Source organism: Physella acuta, unplaced genomic scaffold (assembly GCF_028476545.2).
Source record: "Physella acuta isolate Inbredline_101_S28 unplaced genomic scaffold, ASM2847654v3 ptg000902l, whole genome shotgun sequence".
In the NCBI taxonomy this organism is placed as follows: domain Eukaryota; kingdom Metazoa; phylum Mollusca; class Gastropoda; family Physidae; genus Physella; species Physella acuta.
The window spans coordinates 5,864-27,540 of record NW_026732419.1 but is presented as its reverse complement, the minus strand read 5'-3'; the positions used below and the strand labels follow the sequence as shown (position 1 = coordinate 27,540).

The 21,677-nt window shown below is 42.2% G+C and overlaps 1 protein-coding gene across 1 annotated transcript; it reads left to right on the top strand.

Annotated features, from left to right (window-relative positions):
- Positions 1-13,615: 13,615 nt before the first annotated feature.
- On the top strand, positions 13,616-19,958 carry LOC131953054 (hillarin-like; the record flags this gene model as incomplete). Its single annotated transcript, XM_059316068.1, has 4 exons — positions 13,616-13,844; positions 14,783-15,001; positions 19,081-19,251; positions 19,700-19,958. Coding segments are annotated over exons 2-4 (603 nt in total), but the record flags the coding sequence as incomplete, so codon positions are not given.
- Between the last annotated feature and the right edge of the window lie 1,719 nt (positions 19,959-21,677).

Genomic DNA, 21,677 nt, shown 5'->3' with positions numbered 1-21,677 from the left:
CTGTGCTCCACTAGGATTGTCTGTGCTCCACTAGGATTGTCTGTGCTCCACTAGGATTGTCTGTGCTCCACTAGGATTGTCTGTGCTCCACTAAGATTGTCTGTGCTCCACTAGGATTGTCTCTGCTCCACTAGGATTGTCTGTGCTCCACTAGGATTGTCTGTGCTCCACTAGGATTGTCTGTGCTCCACTAGGATTGTCTATGCTCCACTACGATTGTCTGTGCTCCACTACGATTGTCTGTGCTCCACTAGGATTGTCTGTGCTCCACTAAGATTGTCTGTGCTCCACTAGGATTGTCTGTGCTCCACTAGGATTGTATGTGCTCCACTAAGATTGTCTGTGCTCCACTACGATTGTCTGTGCTCCACTAAGATTTTCTGTGCTCCACTAGGATTGTCTCTGCTCCACTAAGATTGTCTGTGCTCCACTAGGATTGTCTCTGCTCCACTAAGATTGTCTGTGCTCCACTAAGATTGTCTGTGCTCCACTAGGATTGTCTGTGCTCCACTAGGATTGTCTGTGCTCCACTAAGATTGTCTGTGCTCCACTAGGATTGTCTCTGCTCCACTAAGATTGTCTGTGCTCCACTAAGATTGTCTGTGCTCCACTAGGATTGGCAGTGCCCCACTAGGATTGTCTGTGCTCCACTAGGATTGTATGTGCTCCACTAGGATTGTCTGTGCTCCACTAGGATTGTCTGTGCTCCACTAGGATTGTCTGTGCTCCACTAAGATTGTCTGTGCTCCACTAGGATTGTCTGTGCTCCACTAGGATTGTCTGTGCTCCACTAGGATTGTCTGTGCTCCACTAAGATTGTCTGTGCTCCACTAGGATTGTCTGTGCTCCACTAGGATTGTCTGTGCTCCACTAGGATTGTCTGTGCTCCACTAAGATTGTCTGTGCTCCACTAGGATTGTCTGTGCTCCACTAGGATTGTCTGTGCTCCACTAAGATTGTCTGTGCTCCACTAGGATTGTCTGTGCTCCACTAGGATTGTCTGTGCTCCACTAGGATTGTCTGTGCTCCACTAGGATTGTCTGTGCTCCACTAAGATTGTCTGTGCTCCACTAGGATTGTCTGTGCTCCACTAGGATTGTCTGTGCTCCACTAGGATTGTCTGTGCTCCACTAGGATTGTCTGTGCTCCACTAGGATTGTCTGTGCTCCACTAGGATTGTCTGTGCTCCACTAGGATTGTCTGTGCTCCACTAAGATTGTCTGTGCTCCACTAGGATTGTCTGTGCTCCACTAGGATTGTCTGTGCTCCACTAGGATTGTCTGTGCTCCACTAGGATTGTCTATGCTCCAGTAAGATTGTCTGTGCTCCACTAGGATTGTCTATGCTCCACTAAGATTGTCTGTGCTCCACTAGGATTGTCTGTGCTCCACTAGGATTGTCTATGCTCCACTACGATTGTCTGTGCTCCACTACGATTGTCTGTGCTCCACTAGGATTGTCTGTGCTCCACTAAGATTGTCTGTGCTCCACTAGGATTGTCTGTGCTCCACTAGGATTGTATGTGCTCCACTAAGATTGTCTGTGCTCCACTACGATTGTCTGTGCTCCACTAAGATTTTCTGTGCTCCACTAGGATTGTCTCTGCTCCACTAAGATTGTCTGTGCTCCACTAGGATTGTCTGTGCTCCACTAGGATTGTATGTGCTCCACTAGGATTGTCTGTGCTCCACTAGGATTGTCTGTGCTCCAGTAAGATTGTCTGTGCTCCACTAGGATTGTCTGTGCTCCACTAAGATTGTCTGTGCTCCACTAGGATTGTCTGTGCTCCACTAAGATTGTCTGTGCTCCACTAAGATTGTCTGTGCTCCACTAGGATTGTCTGTGCTCCACTAGGATTGTCTGTGCTCCACTAGGATTGTCTGTGCTCCACTAAGATTGTCTGTGCTCCACTAGGATTGTCTGTGCTCCACTAGGATTGTCTGTGCTCCACTAAGATTGTTTGTGCTCCACTAGGATTGTCTGTGCTCCACTAGGATTGTCTGTGCTCCACTAGGATTGTCTGTGCTCCACTATTATTTGCAGTGCTCTACAGCAATAGTCTGGGGTCCAACAGTCCATTTTATACTCACGTGTTACTTTTTTTTCGCGAAAGTCTGCTGTTTCTCCCCTCCCCCCCCCCTTCTCCACCCTCTCCATACTTATGCTAACGTCCCTTAATCCTCACTAATCTCAGTGTGTTATCTCCTGCCGTCATAAAAAGATTATCATCTCCCCACACAATTACTCACCTGTGCCAGGCATCGATTGATTGGTCGAATGTATCGATCACACCGTGCAATATTTAACAGCAGAACCGTGCACACCTTTCGACTGCCGAGCAACTGGTTCCTGCGCTCACCTCAACAGCTGGAAGCCTAACCTTAGCTAACTCACTTCAATCAATTCAGATAACTAAAATCAAAATGTTTCCTCTCTAACGCCGCGTGTACAATCGCCTCATGTATAATATACATTAAGACTAGGAAAAAAAATCGCAATTAGTTAGTAGCCCCCCCCCCCCCCCCCAATAGAAGGTGTGATAAAATTAACTGTTGCCGAAGTTGTTTTTTTAGTTGTGTATATTATACATGCAGTGTTTCTTCCGGGCATCTCTTCGGGGGGGGGGGGGGGGGTGAAAATTTCAAGTGCCCCCCCCCCCCCCTCCCGGAGAAAAAAGTTTGGAAGAAACACTGCATACATGTCGTAAGTGTAACTGCGTAACTGCGGAGAGAGACTTGTAAACAGAAACCACGGGAGGTCTCATTGTGTGAGATAGCAGCCGGTCGCATCTGATTTCTTAACAGTTTTAACACATTCCTATTGTGTTGCCGGCAGTGATGCTAATATATTTAGAAGAGGAGAGACTGTGGGGGAGAGGGGGGGGGGGGTTCGCAATGCTGGGTGACACTATTCATGTAGGTGACGACATTTATTGGGATGACACCATCTGAGGGGCTATACCATCCATCCATGGACCGGACACCGCCCATGGTGGTGACACCATCTATGTGTGTTACACCACCTGCGTGCGACACCATCCATGGAGGTGACGTCATCTGTGAGGGTGACACCATCTGCGTGTGACACCATCTATGTGTGTGACACCATCTATGTGTGTGACACCATCTATGTGTGTGACACCATCTGCGTGTGTGACACCATCTATGTGTGTGACACCATCTATGTGTGTGACACCATCTATGTGTGTGACACCATCTATGTGTGTGACACCATCTGCGTGTGACACCATCTGCGTGTGACACCATCTGCGTGTGACACCATCTGCGTGTAACACCATCTGCGTGTAACACCATCTGCGTGTTACACCATCTGCGTGTGACACCATCTGCGTGTAACACCATCTGCGTGTGACACCATCTGCGTGTGACACCATCTGCGTGTGACACCATCTGCGTGTGACACCATCTGCGTGTGACACCATCTGCGTGTGACACCATCTGCGTGTGACACCATCTATGTGTGTGACACCATCCATTGGGGTGACACCATCCATCGGGGTGACACCATCCATTGGGGTGGCACCATCCATGGATAAATTGAATTTAAAAAGCCTGCTTTTTTCCAGTTAACGTACTAACTTGTTTACTTGTATAAACGTTAAGACACTGGATGATCCTGGCATCGAATGTAAGTCGTCGCTAAATTATAGTAGCTGTTAGTTTTAGTACATCATAATTATATAAAGTCGTTGTCAGGGGGTGGTGACGTTACACGTGACAGCCTACGTTGCTGTTACGGCTGTCACACAGCCAAGTGACGTCACTACTTGTGGGCGTCGGCGCTTCTTTTGTTTCCATTTCCAATTTTTTTTTTTAAATGGGCGTTTTATGTCAGGGTGACCCAGGGTAATGTATTGATTCTGTCACTCGTTTGTTTTTATTTTGTAATCTTCACCAGCATGTGTTGGGGGGGGGGGGGGGCGGAGTTTGTAATTTAACTCCCAGCATGGAAGTTCGGAGTTTGAATCATAACTTAAGTATGTGGATTAGTACGGGTGTTGAAGACGTATAAAAGAAATTTGGCATGCTTGAGAAATAGTCCAGAGTTTTAGCGTCCATAAACCGTTTTACACGCGGCTCTGTACGTGTGTGTATTATAGGTCTAGTGTGTGTGTGTGTATTATAGGCCTAGTGTGTGTGTCATAGGCCTAGTGTGTGTATTATAGGCCTAGTGTGTGTATGTCATAGGCCAAGTGTGTGTATTATAGGCCTAGTGCGTGTGTGTCATAGGTCTAGTGTGTGTGTATCATAGGTCTAGTGTGTGTGTATCGTAGCCATAGTGTGTGTATTATAGGCCTACTGCGTGTGTGCCATAGGTCTAGTGTGTGTGTGTGTATGTTTCATACGCCTATTGTGTGTGTATTATAGCCCTAGCGTGTGTGGATCATTGACACACGCCTTGTGTGTCTCTATCATAGGCCTAGCGTGTGTGTATTGAGCCTACGTGTGTGTATCATAAGCCTAGAGAGTGTGTATCGAACACCTAGTGTATCATACACATAGAGTGTGTGTATCATGAGCCTAGCCTGTATGTATCATAGGCGTGTGTCTGAAAACAAAAATTCTAGAAGCGAAATATATCTTCCGGTATATCAGCTTTCAGTCACTGATTCTCCGTGGGCACCAATAACATTACATGAAACATGCGCGTAGGTGTGTACTGCAACCCGTGACGTCTTGATGTAATGACAACAAACCAACATTCCCTCTAGAAGGAACTTATGTGCAGCTTGTAGGCCTATTATCAAGGGTTATATGTAATTAATAAAATAACCTGCCCGGCAAGTTCACAGTAAATACACAGCGGCCCAGATGGAACAATGCCCCAAACCCCCTTAATTTAAAAATAAAACATTTTAACCCGCCTATGATGAATAGTCAATTTAATGCCCACTTTGTACATATAGTTGGGAAGTTGGCTTTATTTATAAGATAGTTATACTTATACGAATTTTTTCATTATTTTTTAATGCGCCTCAAATATCTGTCCACAAGCGGGGTCGTGTCGGTACAACGCATGAAAAGTCCCGAGTTCGAACCCTCGGGCAGAGGATGCTCGATAGCTGGGGCAGCAACCTGTCTAGAAAATTAAAATATCAAACTACTGCTGCTTTGTAGTTTGTTCTTGGTTGGAAAAAGACAGAGGAAGCAAATCCAGAAAGAAAAGCAGGCTGAAATCGGAGTGAACCGCCTATATATTGCATAACAACCTAACACGTTATACTTTAATGACACATGGGACGGCGTGGCCTAGCGGTGGAGAGCTAGACTGCTAACCCGATAGTTTCGAGTCTGAATCCGGGTTCTAGTTAATGGAACGTCCCTAAGTCCACCCAACTCTGATGGGTACTTAACTCACGTTAGGGATAGTAAAGGGCATTGTGCTGACCATATTATCCCTTTATATGTCGAGGTCAGGACACATGAAGTCCACTTCATCTGCCCAATAGATCTTTAGGTCTAAAGAGGAATCTTTACTTTTTACTTTTTTTTTTCACTTTTACGACATAGACTTAGCGACACATCTCTACCTGAATGGTAAGAACTTGGGGGGAGGGGGTTTAAGCCTAGGGGGTGGGGGGTTAAGCCGGGTCAAGGTAACGAGAATTTGAGATGCACAGGTGACCTTTAACTACTGAGAGAGCTGTCGGAGAGAGGGGATTAGAGAGACCATCAGGAGCCGTGTGCTAACGTCAGCCTGTATCATTTATCATCCCTCGCCATCGTCTCCTCAATAAATACCAGCCCGCTTTTTGTGATACAATCTTCACATGGTAAAGTCTAAATACCGCAACTAAACGTGATACATTAGCGGTGTACAAGAGACCGTTTTATGCGTGAAAGTATGCACGTTGTAAATAGAGAGACGATGGTCTTATGTGGTAATATGGTATTAGGATGTCTCCAGAGGCTTAGTTAGGGGAGGGCGGGTGGGGCGGCCGCCCCGGGCGCCAAACCAATGGGGTCGCCAAACGTGGTTTTAAAAAAAGCTCATTACTGAAATCTATACATTCGACATAAAGAATATAGACTTTTTCTTGGCATTACGGACTTATTGAATTGTTTTCAGCATCAGTTTTGTGACACCAAAATAAAAAGGCAAAGTGACTGGAAAAAAGCACCCCGATCTTTCCAACTGAGGGGATGGGGGCGCATTTCAACAACGCGAATAACTATATATAGGCCTAATTTGGGGAGGGGGCACAAAATTGATAATGGGCGCCGAAATAAATCGCTATGCCTTAGGCTGTCTTAAGGCATTTTAAGAAAATGTATGTTGATTATGTTCTGATATAAAAGTTTTATAAATAACTAAAAATGGTGTGTTATCTAATGTTAAGAGCAACTTCAGTAAGTTGTGTGTAACACGATACATGAGGCTAAATTAGTTCATACTTGAAGAAATGTTATCCTTTGACAGTTTCTGAAACTCAAGACGGTAGTCAGAAATAGTTAAGACTCGAAGACTCCAACATGTTATCATGCAACAGTTGAGGCACGTTGATTCATCCTTCAATGGGAACTCAGTGAAGCGTGACACATATTGAATTCTTATTTTATTTGGACATTAACCCTTTCCCCCCCCCCCCCCCTCCCTCTCCCGTCACCCACACGCTCTTCTTTCAATCGTGACATCAACAGGCGAACCTGTTTAACCACCATTGCAAGTTATATTAGACGCAGCTAAATCAGTTTGTTCATGTGTAGTCTAATAAAGAATACCTTGGTTTAGAAGCAGCTAATTCAGTATGTGCATGTGTAGCTTAATGCATCTATAGGCTGTAGAAAACCTAGGTTTAGATGTAGCTAATTCACTATGTGAATGTATAGCCCTATATGGAACCGCGTGGTCTAGAGCTGGAGCGCTAGAATGCTAATCCGAACATCTCGAGTTCAAATCCGGGTTCTAGTTATTAGAACGTGCCTGAGTACACCCAGCTTACGGGCAAGTAAAGGTGACTGGGCATAGTGCTGACCACATTATCCCTTCATATGCCGAGGTCAAGAAACAATTATGAACTCCACTTCATCTTCCCAGTGGATCGCTAGGTCTATATAGCCATGCTTATCCTCTTTCTTATGTAAAGCACTTTGCTATATTCTACGCTGTCGAATAACTTGATTTAGACGCCGCTACATCAGTATGTGCATGTATAGTGTGACCTACTTAGGTCGAGTCATTTTTATTTTGACATTGTATATTTCCTTATATGGAATGATTGTGTAACACCTGGGGTTTTTCCATTGACTATTAAGGTGTTTGAGACATAGAAAATTTCCATTAAAATCTGATTGAATGATTCTGATCAGATGATTATCCCAACCAATGGCGACATGAGTTGAGGATAACCTCCCCTGTCACAGAAGTCTATAATTGCCCCGCACACTCGCAACACGAGGCAGTTTTATCTTGACCTGGCAGTCTACGAGGCCGTTTTACCTTAGTCAGGCAGCCGTCCATATTGTCCGGCTATAGACTCTGACCATTTGAACGTGAGAGTACTTAAGACCTGTGTGTGCCTTGCTTTCTTCAGTTGATTTAGTCTTCTAGTTTAATATTACTTGTCGCTAAGTAAGTCTAGAAGCTACAGCAGTGTTGTGTGGCCTGTAGCTGTTCTTTTGACAGTGTAGAAATCTGTGATAGTGATTTGTCCTACATTTTGTAAGTTGGGTTTTTTATATTTTATACATTAAATATTTTATCTAGTTCATCTTTGTGTTTTGCCACAACTGAGTTCGCTGATTAAAAGGTCGTATGTAGATTGGATGAGTGTTAATTACAATAGTATCACTAGCTCCCCTAGACATTAAATTCGAGCCCTAGTGGGTCGTTGTGTTAAGTGTTCATCCACTTAGGCCGTAAGGCATTTGCATATGACCCCGAAAAAAGAATCCGGGGACGTTCTCCTTCTATTTAGCTGATAGATAGGTTAACGTTACAAAGTGGGGGCCCGTCCGGGATTTAATCTGTCGTTCCAGTTGTTGGTTATATCAGTTGAATACTAAGGTTAGTTGGATTTAGTTGTTTTTATATCCAGTAGCGCAGTGTTCTTACAACGCGCGCTCAGGCTAGAGTATCTAGGTCAAATAAGCAGACGTGTCGTCCTACATTTAGAGGTCGAGTACACGGCCCAACACGGTGTGTTAATTTAAAGAATCTAGGCTTGTTGTGATTTTCAAGTAGTGTTATGGAGTCTTTTTTGGCTAATCCCACTGTTGAAGATGTAGAAAAGTTGAGTAGAAAAGTTTTGGTTAGTGTTGTTAAGGAATTGAAATTGGATTATTCTGTTACGCAGAAGTCAGAGGTGTTGAGAGATAAAATTGTTGTTCATTTCATTAATGAAGGAGTATTTGACGAAAGTTTGTTAGCTAGTGTGTTGCTCCGCGAGGAGAAATCTATAGAAGAGAGGGAGCTTTTATTAAAAGAAAAGGAGTTTGAAACTAAAAGTGCTCTAGAGAAGGAGAAAGTTGCTCTAGAGAAACAGGAGTTAGAGGCTAAAATTGCTTTAGATAAGAGGAGGTTGGAATTAGAGTTTGGTCAAGTTAGTGATGTCACTTCTCCGGTAGATCCAAAAAAGTTGTCGGTAGGGCAAGTGATTGCCAAATTTGGGAAATTAGTTCCGAAATTTGATGAAACAGATTTGGTCGTTTTCTTTAACTCATTTGAGAGTTTAGCGAAGACATGTGAATGGCCCGAAACTTCCATTACTGCTTTATTGAGTTCTGTCCTTACTGGGAAAGCTGCAAAAACATACCAGGCACTCTCTCACGACGTTCAAAATAACTATAGTTTGGTCAAGACTGCCATTTTAAAGGCCTACGCACTGACGCCCGAGGCCTATCGGACAAAATTCCGAACACTCCGCAAGTTACCCACACAATCATATGTGGAATTTCTCTTTGAAAAGGAGAAAATACTCTCAAGGTGGCTACACTCTGAGGAAGTTTCTGAGTTTGAGAAACTCAGGTCTCTTATCCTAAGGGAAGAATTCCTATCGTCCCTGCCTGAAGAGATACGACTACACATTCTGGATAACAAGATAACTGACATCCAGAAGGCTGCTGAGTCGGCTGACACATATATGTTGGTGCATAAGAAACCACCAGTGTCAGGAAACCGCCTCAACCCCGTGCTTCCCCTTTTTGGCAGCAATCATCCTGTTGGCCAACATTTGAAGGCATCACAGTCCAGAGAGAAACCAAGATCAACTCTCAATCGTCGAGCAGTATGCCAGTTCTGCAAAAGGCCTGGTCATCTTGTCAAGGACTGTTACAAACGTCGTCAATATAACAGAGAGGTGGTGCGTACTTCCGCGCACTATGCTCTATCCCCTCAAGCAGCCAGTTCAACTATGAACTCTAGAATTCAAAAGGACTCTAACCCTAAGTGTCCGCAAGAAGGTAGTCAAGTCTCCACACATTATGTGCAGTCACATTTTGACTGTTCTCGCCACCATCCAGTTTCTTCCGAGTCTACCGATCTCGAGGGATCGAGAAAAGTTGACTTTTCATCTTTTATTGCCGAAGCCATCATTAGCAAACCAGGTGATCCGTTGTCTCAGAAGAATATCACCGTTCTAAGAGACACAGGAGCGTCACAATCTCTCCTTTTGAAAAGTTCAATGGACATTACACCAGAGACGAACACCGGAAGGATTTCCATTATCCAGGGAGTGGGGACAAAATCTACTGTCGTCCCTCTACACAAGTTCGCCCTGAAACATCATCTCGTCGAAGGTGAGGTCATTTTAGGTGTGATAGATAGTATTCCTGTCCCAGGAGTACACCTACTTCTAGGGAATGACCTTGCGGGAAGCAAAGTATACCCCTGTACGGTTTCAGACCCTTTGTCAACAGTTCCAGATAATGATAATGAACTGTATCCTGCATGTGCGGTGACAAGAAGCCAGACCAAACAATTGGCTGACACAACGTCTGAACCACATCTACCATCATCGTCAAGAAATTCGATTCCCAAACTGGAGTCTATGCTTCCAGAAAAAACAAGCCTGGGCTTACCCCTGAGGATATCTCAGGAAGACATCATTAAAGCTCAGCAAGTCGACGCGGAACTCAAAGCAACGGTCGAAAAATCTCTATCATCTGACGATGGAGAATATTTCTCCGAGAACGGCCTCTTCTTTCGTCGCGCTATACCAGTGAATGCCTCACCAGCCGAACCATGGTTGGGTAAAAACCAGCTGTAGGTTCCTCCACCTTATCGGCATGAAATACTTAAACTAGCACATGACCATCCAATGTCAGCGCACCCAGGTGTCACGAAAACGACGGCGAAGATCAAAGAACTGTTCTTTTGGCCCAAAATGAGAAAAGATGTGTCGCGTTACTGTAGAAGTTGCACGAACTGTCAGTTGGCCGGAAAGCCAAACCAGACAATTCCTAAGGCCCCTCTGAGTCCGATTCCTGTATTAGAAGAACCTTTTTCAAAAATCGTCATGGACTGTGTAGGTCCCTTGCCTAAAACCAAGGCGGGCAACGAGTACCTACTTACCTTTATGTGTTCAAGTACCCGTTTTCCCGAGGCGATTCCCTTACGGAACATTAAGGCAAAGACTGTAGTCAGAGCCATGACCCGGTTCTTCACTACCTTTGGATTACCTAGAATCGTGCAAACAGATCAAGGCAGCAACTTCACCAGTCACCATTTTCAGGAAGCGCTAGCCAAGCTAGGCGTTACCCACATCACCAGCTCAGCCTACCACCCTCAGTCTCAAGGCGTACTTGAGAGGTTCCACCAAACCCTCAAAACCATGCTAAGGACATTCGCTAACAGTAACACCCAATGGGATGAGTCTGTTCCTTGGATTATTTTCGCCGCGAGGGACTGTGTCCAGGACTCTTTAGGCTACTCGCCTTTTCAACTTGTGTTTGGACATTCTGTCCGTGGCCCCCTGAAGCTGATACACGAACGTTGGACAGGTACCAGTGATCATCCAGTGGAAAACTTCGACGATTTTCACGTTCGACTGAAAGCCGTGTGCGAAATGGCTCACAAGAACTTAAGAAAGGCCCAAGTTAGAATGAAAGAACTGTATGATAAGAGTTCTTGTAAACGAACATTCAATCCAGGCGACAAAGTTCTTGTGCTAGTACCTAATCTGAACAATGCGTTATCCTTGAGATATTGTGGACCCTTTACTGTGCATTCAAAATTAAGTGATTTGAACTATGTTGTCAATACGCCCGACAGAAGAAAGAAACAGACAGTGTATCATGTCAACTCACTGAAAAAGTATTATGATAATTGTAACAATTTTCAATCCACAGCTAAAACTACTTTACCTGTATGTTCAAATGTTTCTGATGATGTGATACATGATAAATTGAAACCCCCAAAATTGGTAAATTCTTCCTTTTTAGATAATTTGAATGTCCACCTTATGCATTTGTCCACAGAGGAAAGCCATAGGTTGTCTCAGTTATTTGAGACATTTCCCTCTATTTTTGGGGATGTCCCCAAAGAAGCGAAGGTTCCACCTCATGATGTAGACGTTGGTGACGCAAAACCCATTAAACAACACCCCTATAGAGTTAACCCGGAAAAAGCTGCTTTGATAAAAGATGAAATTGATTATATGCTCAAGAATGATATCATTGAGCCCAGTTTCAGCAACTGGAGTTCCCCATGTCTCCTAGTCCCGAAAGACGGTGGATCTTTCAGGTTTGTGACCGACTTTAGGAAGGTGAATGCGCTCACCAAAGCTGATTCCTATCCCTTACCTAGGATAGAGGACGTTATTGATAAAGTTGGTCAGGCTAAGATAATTTCCAAAATTGATTTACTTTCAGGATACTGGCAAATCCCCTTATCTGACCGTGCAAAAGAAATATCTGCTTTTGTATCCCCTAATGGTTTTTATAGATACAAACGTATGCCCTTTGGTATGCGAAATGCTGGTCAAACTTTCCAGAGGGTCATTATCTCTGTCATTGCTGACATAGACCAATGTGAGGCCTACATAGATGATATAGTTGTATTTTCTAATACTTTTGAAGAACATATTGTTCAATTGACTAACCTTTTTAGAAAATTGTCTGAAGTTAATTTTACTATAAACTTACATAAAAGTGATTTCTGTAAAGCTTCAATTACCTATTTGGGTTATCAAGTGGGAACGAACCAAGTTCGGCCCATTGAAGCTAAAGTAGATGCTATTGTAAGGTTACCACCTCCCAAAAATTGTAAAGAGATCAAAAAGTTCCTTGGGATGGCTGGTTACTATAGACGGTTCTGTCAAAACTTTTCAGCTATTGCTGAACCTCTTACTGCATTATTGAAAAAAGGTGTTAAGTTTGAATGGTCAGATAAATGTCAAGAAGCTTTTTTAACCATTAAGTCATTTCTATCAAATGCTCCTGTTATGGCTGCACCAAATTTCAGCAAGCCCTTTAAACTTGCCATTGATGCTAGCAACTTAGCCATTGGCTCAGTCCTATTTCAAGAAGACAACATGGGAATTGATCATCCCATTGCCTTTTTTTCCAGGAAGTTAAATGAAAACCAAAAGAATTACTCTACTATTGAAAAAGAGGCTTTAGCTTTGGTTTTATCATTACAACATTTTGAAGTCTATGTCTCTTCTTCAACCAATCCAGTCAGAGTGTTTTCTGACCATGATCCCCTGAAATTTACCTCTAAGTTAGGACAGACAAATCAAAGAATATTGAGATGGTGCTTATACTTCCAAAATTTTAATCTGGAAATTTCACACATTAAGGGTAGTGATAATGTTGTGGCTGATTGTTTGTCAAGGATGTAAAATCTTGTTGTACACATTGATCATGTGACATGCTTTGTGGTTCATTAGGACCATAAACAGGTTTTGTTTGAGTGTCACTCATATGAAAATGAGTGGTGTGAGTTTTGAATTTTTTTTCAAAATTCCAATCCTGTTGAATATTTTGTTTATTTTCAGGTGAACCTTAATTAAAGGTAGTTTTTGATTATATGTAATCTTTTATAATAATATGTCTCATATGACTCAATTGATATTGTAGCTAGTCATTGAAATAAAGGTCTTACCCTGGCGGGTTTACCACTTTTAATATCCACATGGAAATATTGTAATACCCTTTTTTGAGGGATTTTGATGTACAATTACCTTTTGAAGGGTTACTCCCCTTTCACCAATTGTAAAAGTTGGAGTTACTTCCCTTTTAGGTTCAGGGATATTTTCATCTGGTATTATGATTTTGATTGCCTACATTTGTAAAACATTTTTGTTATTTCATTGCCAGATTGGTTCCTTATGTATGTTTTTGTGGAACCTATCTGTCACTTCCAAAAAGGGAGGGGATGTGACCTACTTAGGTCGAGTCATTTTTATTTTGACATTGTATATTTCCTTATATGGAATGATTGTGTAACACCTGGGGTTTTTCCATTGACTATTAAGGTGTTTGAGACATAGAAAATTTCCATTAAAATCTGATTGAATGATTCTGATCAGATGATTATCCCAACCAATGGCGACATGAGTTGAGGATAACCTCCCCTGTCACAGAAGTCTATAATTGCCCCGCACACTCGCAACACGAGGCAGTTTTATCTTGACCTGGCAGTCTACGAGGCCGTTTTACCTTAGTCAGGCAGCCGTCCATATTGTCCGGCTATAGACTCTGACCATTTGAACGTGAGAGTACTTAAGACCTGTGTGTGCCTTGCTTTCTTCAGTTGATTTAGTCTTCTAGTTTAATATTACTTGTCGCTAAGTAAGTCTAGAAGCTACAGCAGTGTTGTGTGGCCTGTAGCTGTTCTTTTGACAGTGTAGAAATCTGTGATAGTGATTTGTCCTACATTTTGTAAGTTGGGTTTTTTATATTTTATACATTAAATATTTTATCTAGTTCATCTTTGTGTTTTGCCACAACTGAGTTCGCTGATTAAAAGGTCGTATGTAGATTGGATGAGTGTTAATTACAATAGTATCACTAGCTCCCCTAGACATTAAATTCGAGCCCTAGTGGGTCGTTGTGTTAAGTGTTCATCCACTTAGGCCGTAAGGCATTTGCATATGACCCCGAAAAAAGAATCCGGGGACGTTCTCCTTCTATTTAGCTGATAGATAGGTTAACGTTACAATAGCTAACGCGGCTATTGACCGCTGAATACCTTGATAATCCATCTCTGTTCTGAAGTGCTTGAAAATAACTTGATGTTTATACATCACCTTTAGTTATTCGGTTGTTTTTTTTTTAAAGATACATTCAATGTGTATATCAAAGGCCGTCCTGGTTATGTGATAATTACTGTGCTAATTGGCGCATGAGACGCAATGCTAGATAGAAAGACACGTGATTTTTTTTAAATCTAAATTTTCGTCAAATACTTGACTTTTTCTCATGTCTGTGGGGCTTTGGATATTTCAATGTCGCTGAAGCGAACTAAAGCATGGTTTGGTTTTCTCTCTCTCTTTTCTAGTTAGGAACATGGTTTGGGTTTTGTTCATGGCAAAGGTTAGAGCTATTGGTTACCTAAAATAACATTGTTTCCACACGCTCTGTTTGATAATATAGAAGTATCCAAATCCTCCAGGCGGTGTTTAATTGATGTCGTAGGTGTTAAATTGATATTGTCGGTGTTTAATTGATGTATTCTTGAAAGTAAATTTAGAGAGGGTACAGGATTGGGCACAACCATTTCCGTTGCAATCGAAACTATACTCCATCTGGCTTGTCTTGTCTTGTCGTAAAATACACTTCCTTTCATTGCGTCAACTGTTATTTTTATTTACCCTCAGCGCCAGACGACACCCTAGAGACGTCTGCTGAGAGTTTGATGCCAAGATGGCGGAACTGGAGGTCGAGGACTCTGCAGAGCGCGGCGGCAGACGGCTGTCGACGCTGTTCATGCCGCCCAGCCTGAACCTGCAGAGGTGCCAGCGCTGCAGCCAGAAGGTGTATCAGCAGGAGAGGATCGGCCCCGTCAATGACGTCGTCTTCCACAAGCAGTGCTTCAAGTGAGTCACGTGACTGGGCTATTTTTAGATCCGTCAGCTATTTATTTATTTATTTTTTTACAAAAGGTTTGTTTTTAGGTTTTTCTGGTTTTGGAAACGTTTATCAAAGCTGAATTATCTAGATAATAATGAAGGTTTTTCACATGCTTCAAGTGAGTCACGTGACTGGGGTATTTTTAGATCCGTTAGTTATTTATCTATATTATATACAAAGACTCCGGATTTGCGTTTAGGGGTCGTCCATAAATAACGTCACACTCATAGGGGGGGGGTCTGTAATTTTATGACGGTGTGTGGTGAGGGGGAGGGGTTCAGGTGGTGCGACGTCACACTTTTGCATTATAAAAAAGCAATGTTAGAACACGAATTTTAGACGTTATTTCGCGTTTTAGAAAACTGTTTTAATAAATTGTAATAGGAATTGATTAAAATACTCTATTTTGACAGAATTCAGACAAGATTTTAGAAAAATATCGATGTTTAAAAAAAAAATAGTTCAAATTTGAGAGGAGTGGTAGGCTGAGGTTTGACGTCATTTTAGAGGGGGGGTCTTGCTTTTTGTGACGACGTGTGACGGAGGGGAGGTGGGAGGGAAAAATCGTCCAAAAAAGCGTGACGTCATTTACGATTGACCCCTTAGGTTTATTTCTGGTTTTGGAAAATGTTCATCAGTGCTGAAATATCTTGATCTATGAATGTTATTCATAAACAACACGCGGCTTTTTTTTACCCCATCACCATCATCACACACAGACACAAAAAGCCAGAATCCCATAGCGACTTCGCCCAAAACTGGCAGACTTTTATTTTAAATATCGTCTTTTTTTTTTCTTTTTCTGAGCTCTGTTAACCTTGAGCTTAGTAACACATTTCTCTTACAATTTACAGGTTGTTTTTTTTAATCCAAAATAACTACTATAAAAATTAATTCTAACTTAACTCATTATAATGCAAAAGTGTTTCGTCACACTTCACCCCCCCCCCCTTACATCTTATCACAATAGACCCCTCGAACACCACCCAGTCATCGGTTTGAATCTAGCTTCGATTTTTTTTTTAAAACAACACTATGTTTACTATTGTTTTTTTTATATTTATTAAGTGTTTCGATCGTATGTCTTCGTTTAAAGGCAAATTTAAACAATAAACATTATCCAAATATAATTTGAATTCTTTGAAGAAAAATGTTACAAAAATAATAAAATTAACAGAAATTTAGCGAACTACTTTTTTAAAATAAGATCCCCTTAAAAGCTAACATCAATCAGAGACCTCTAAAAATAACGTGAACCTTTTTAGTCTAATCTAAACAGGGACTGCCCTAGCCTGAAGTAACTACACATTCCGCAAAAATACACTGTCAAAAAAATGTTGAACGTAGGAAAACCCGTTGCTATTTTTATCCGTATTGATTTTTGTTTTCGCTCTTGAACAGCTGTTTCCTTTTCTTTAAAATCGTTCACTCACGTTTCAAATAGGGTCGCTCAAATCAGCTAGGTTCGATATGTTAACGGGTGCATAGTGTAAGGAATCTTGAAAAATTGTACTAGACAAATTGTTAACTAAGTTAGGTGACTTAATAAAAGAATCTTTATCTTTTTTGTTAAACTTATTAAATATGACAAATTGCACCATGGCTTATCTCTATCAGTTCCGGTGGAATATCAGTTTGTTATTTTAGGAATAAGAAAAATTAGTAGCACATGTATAACTGGTGGCGTGGCTAACATAAGTATGTCAAGTAAAAGTAGGACATTTGGGGGAAGCTTCACATTCGGGGTTTTTTTCCTGTATTTTTTCCTGTGCAGTTTATTTGAATCTACCTTCATAGTCCAATGATGAACGTAAGCAAGTATTGTATTGTACTTCCATAGTCCAATGTTGAATGTAAGCAAGTATTGTATTGTACCTGCATAGTCCAGTGTTGAATGAAAGCAAGTATTGTATCTTTATAGTCCAATGTTGAATGTAAGCAAGTATTAATTGTACCTTCATAGTCCAATGTTGAATGTAAGCAAGTACTTTACCATTATAGCCCGGTGTAATAATGCCCATGTTAATCTGATAACTTCTATCACTAATCCAAATCTTTCTCGCCCCTCCCTCTATTCAAATTCTATTGTTAGAGTTAACAAAGACCACCCTTCTTCATTTGTACGCCCCTGTCTTTCCCTACTGAGGCAGTCAAACCACAAACCCACTTTATGAGGCTATTTTAAGCTGGTAAAGGGTTGTAAATATCAGATATACACGGTCGTAAAGTATTTTTTAACTAAACATGTCAAGAGATATGTCTAACTTTTTAAATTGTGTCGCCACAGTGTCGTCTGCGATTAAATAATATCCAAAGAATGTCTCCTGGGTGCTGAAAGGTTTTTACCATTGGTTCCTTATTTTTGTAGTGTTTGTAAACTAAATCAGTATCGCATCAGTCTTAGGCACTATCGCATCTGAAGGGATCGCGTTTATTTAGCTCATAAAGCATCTGTAGGATATTTTTCTTCTTCGTTAGCTGCCTCACAGGGAAAATATGTAAAGCAGCAGTTGTTTTATTTTGGTCCCCAGTTAACGAGCCTCACCTGCATCTGGTCCGAACTCAGGATTCTTTAGTATATAAATAGCAACGGGCTAGAATCTAGATACTAGAAAGGTTACTCTTATTGGTGGTCATTCATACATAACGTCACGATTTTTGACGATTTTTACACATCGTCTCAAAAATCCAGTACTCCCCTCTGAAATTAAATCACACTGAAATTTCTTTCTTTCTTCTTCTTTTTCGTTCTTAATATGTTGGAAGGGATTCCCCTCCAACATAATTAAGTATACGTGGTTTCGATTTCAGCCTGTTTTATTTTTGGAATTGCTTCTATAGCCTTTGTCCAACCAAGAACAAACTACAAGGCAAAAAATTTCTTTCTAAAATGTTCCTGAGTTCGGTAAACATTGAGCATACTGATCAATTTATTTATTTAAAATATCTTATATTTTCTTAACGTCCCCCTTCCACTCCTCCATGTCACACATCGTCACTAACGGCGTACCACCACCACCACCACCACCACCACCACCACCACCACTATCGACTATCCTGTCGATACTTAGATCCAGAATTTCTTCCAGGCCATCGATTATGGTGGGCGGGGGGGGGGGGGGGGTCTGCCGATCCCCCCCCCCCCCCCCGAACGAAATGAAATTAGAAAATATATACTTTTTACGGTCTCCGCTCCCCCCCCCCCCCCCCACAAGAAATTTTAGTCCGCCTCACCGAAAATTTCAAGTCCCCCCACCCCCGGTGAAAAAAAGTCTGGAAGAAACACTGCTTAGATCTGAATCCTTCTAACTGAGATTTTCCGTTGTTTGGGACCTGTATGAATACCTTTTATAACTCAGTGCTCGTTGTTTGAGACCTGTATGAATACCTCTTATAACTGAGAGTGTTCGTTGTTTGGGACCTGTATGAATACCTTTTATAACTGAGAGTGTCTGTTGTTTGAGACCTGTATGAATACCTCTTATAACTGAGAGTGTTCGTTGTTTGAGACCTGTATGAATACCTCTTATAACTGAGAGTGTCAGTTGTTTGAGACCTGTATTGATGCCTCTTATAACTGAGAGTGTTCGTTGTTTGAGACCTGTATTGATGCCTCTTATAACTGAGAGTGTCCGTTGTTTGAGACCTGTATGAATACCTTTTATAACTGAGAACGTTCGTTGTTTGGGGCCTGTATGGATACCTCTTATAACTGAGTGTTCATTGTTTGAGACCTGTATGAATACCTCTTATAACTGAGAGTGTTCGTTGTTTGAGACCTGTATGAATACCTTTTATAACTAAGAACGTTCGTTGTTTGGGACCTGTATGGATACCTCTTATAACTGAGTGTTCATTGTTTGAGACCTGTATGAATACCTCTTATAACTGAGAGTGTTCGTTGTTTGAGACCTGTATGAATACCTTTTATAACTAAGAACGTTCGTTGTTTGGGACCTGTAAGAATACCTCTTATAACTGAGAGTATTCGTTGTTTGGGACCGGTATGAATACCTGCACTCACCTTTGAACCTTTGCGATACAGGTGTTGTGTGTGCGGTGGTTACGTCACACTCAAGAACTACTGGACCAACCAGAGCCAGAGTGAGGACAAGGAGATCTACTGCCAGAGGCACGCGCCAAGGATAGGCGGCTCCAGGCTCGACGACAAGGCCATGGGGATACAGAGAGCCATGGCGGCCCAGGACAACTTCCGGTGGGTGTGGCCTAACCTTACAACTGTGATCCTATTGGATGATTTTGGTGTTTTTATTTTATCTTGTAGAGATATTGTAGATATAGTCTTTGGGATTTTACTCAAATGGGATTTGGGGTGGAATTCTTGTAGCTTTATTTCATTGATTTACTTTTTTTTTCATTAAACATACATGCAAAACAAAACTACACACACAAATTCGATTTTTTTGTGTTATATCAGCATAGTAAATCGGGGGTTATTTTGTTCATTTTTCATGGGTCAAACTGTTTTCATTATATCCAGTTTTATAAAAGAGAAACAAAAAACATATATACTTTAAACAAAAGAGATTATTGTAAGAACGTGTTTTCACTGACTTAGCAACTATTTTTGTAAAGAACAAAAATAGTCTCGATTAATGTTGAAAGGTTTCCGTAATGTAACTTGCTATACCGACTGGTTTCAGGAGAGCGACCAGCAAAATGTCGGAGCTTCGCTTCCAGGGGGAACAGCCTGGGTACGCTATAGACAATGAGGCTCTGGGCATCAAGTCCGCCCTGGCCCAGGGCCGCAACAACCCCCACGGGCCAATCACGGATCATTTTGCCGGACACAAGATCTCCATCGACGAGAACGCCGTCCACATCCGTGGCGCCCTCAACGCCCAGCTCCTGCAGAAGAAGTACCAGAGGAAGCTGGACAAGCACCACTTCCCACCCCACATTGTAAGTACCACTTCCCACCCCACATTGTAAGTACCACTTCCCACCCCACATTGTAAGCACCACTTCCCACCCCACATTGTAAGCACCACTTCCCACCCCACATTGTAAGTACCACCTCCCACCCCACATTGTAAGTACCACTTCCCACCCCACATTGTAAGTCACCCCACATTGTAAGTACCACTTCCCACCCCACATTGTAAGTACCACTTCCCACCCCACATTGTAAGTACCACTTCCCACCCCACATTGTAGGTACCACTTCCCACCCCACATTGTAAGTACCACTTTCCACCCCACATTGTAAGTACTGCTTCCTACTCCACATTGTACCACAACCCACCATAAATTGTAACACTTCAAACTCATCTTTTACTATCTCCTATCCCATTTTTACAATTTCCCACCTCCCCTTTTACCATTTTCAACCTCATTTTTTACCACTAACCCACCCCTTATTTTAACATATCCACCCCATTTTTTCCACAACCCCCACACATCCCCCTCCCCACATTCCTAGCTCATGTTGTAAATATTAATTCCTACCCTGTGTGTTAGGCTTCACTAACCACGCTCCATATGTGAGGTCATTTCGTTATAGCTGGTGTTTGTAGGTCAGTTGGTCACAGTTGATGTTTGTAGGTCAGTTAATCACAGTTGATGTTTGTAGGTCAGTTGGTCACAGTTGATATTTGTGGGTCAGTTGGTCACAGTTGATCTATGTGTGTCAGTTGGCCACAGTTGACGTTTTTGGGTCAGTTGGTCACAGTTGATATTTGTGGGTCAGTTGGTCACAGTTGATGTTTGTAGGTCAGTTGATCACAGTTGATGTTTGTAGGTCAGTTGGAAACAGTTGATGTTTGTGGGTCAGTTGGTCACAGTTGATGTTTGTAGGTCAGTTGATCACAGTTGATGTTTGTAGGTCAGTTGGAAACAGTTGATGTTTATAGGTCAGTTGGTCACAGTTGATGTTTGTAGGTCAGTTGGTCACAGTTGATGTTTGTAGGTCAGTTGGAAACAGTTGATGTTTATAGGTCAGTTGGTCACAGTTGATGTTTGTGGGTCAGTGGGTCACAGTTGATGTTTGTGGGTCAGTTGGTCACAGCTTATGTTTGTGGTCATAATTGCACGGTGATGTTGAGCCAGTCAGTGGTGGCAAAATGTCCGAACTGCTCAATTGTCCATTGTAAAAAATTATCCGGACAAATCAGTAGTCCTTTGTGGAACATCTTCCTAACGGGCCAATAGTCCGTGGAGGCAAATCGCCTCGGCCGGACAGTTGTTGTGAAAGCAAATCGCCCGCACTGGTCATTTTTCCGTTATGCTGGCCGGTCAGTTTTCCGGCATGCGGGCCGGTCAGTTTTCAGCATGCGGGCCGGTCAGTTTTTCCGCATGCATGCTACTTGACCCTACAAGTTAACATGCCGACGATGGCTGCAGGCGGACAAAGGTGCTGTTTTACGCCAGGTATGTCCGCGTGTTTACCTGCCGGTCCGTGGGGAGCCGGCGTGCTCCAGCCCCAGGCGTGCCGGCCTGCGGCAAATATTGACGGACCGTCCCCCGAGTCAACAGCAACAACCTGAGCCGACCACACACACAGGGGACACAATCAAATGATTATCACAAACTGGCAGTATTCTTGGTCCTCAGGGGCCGTCTTAGACTAGGTCACTTTTATTCTTTTTTTAAACCCCCTTTGTATTTTTTATTTTTGTTAAA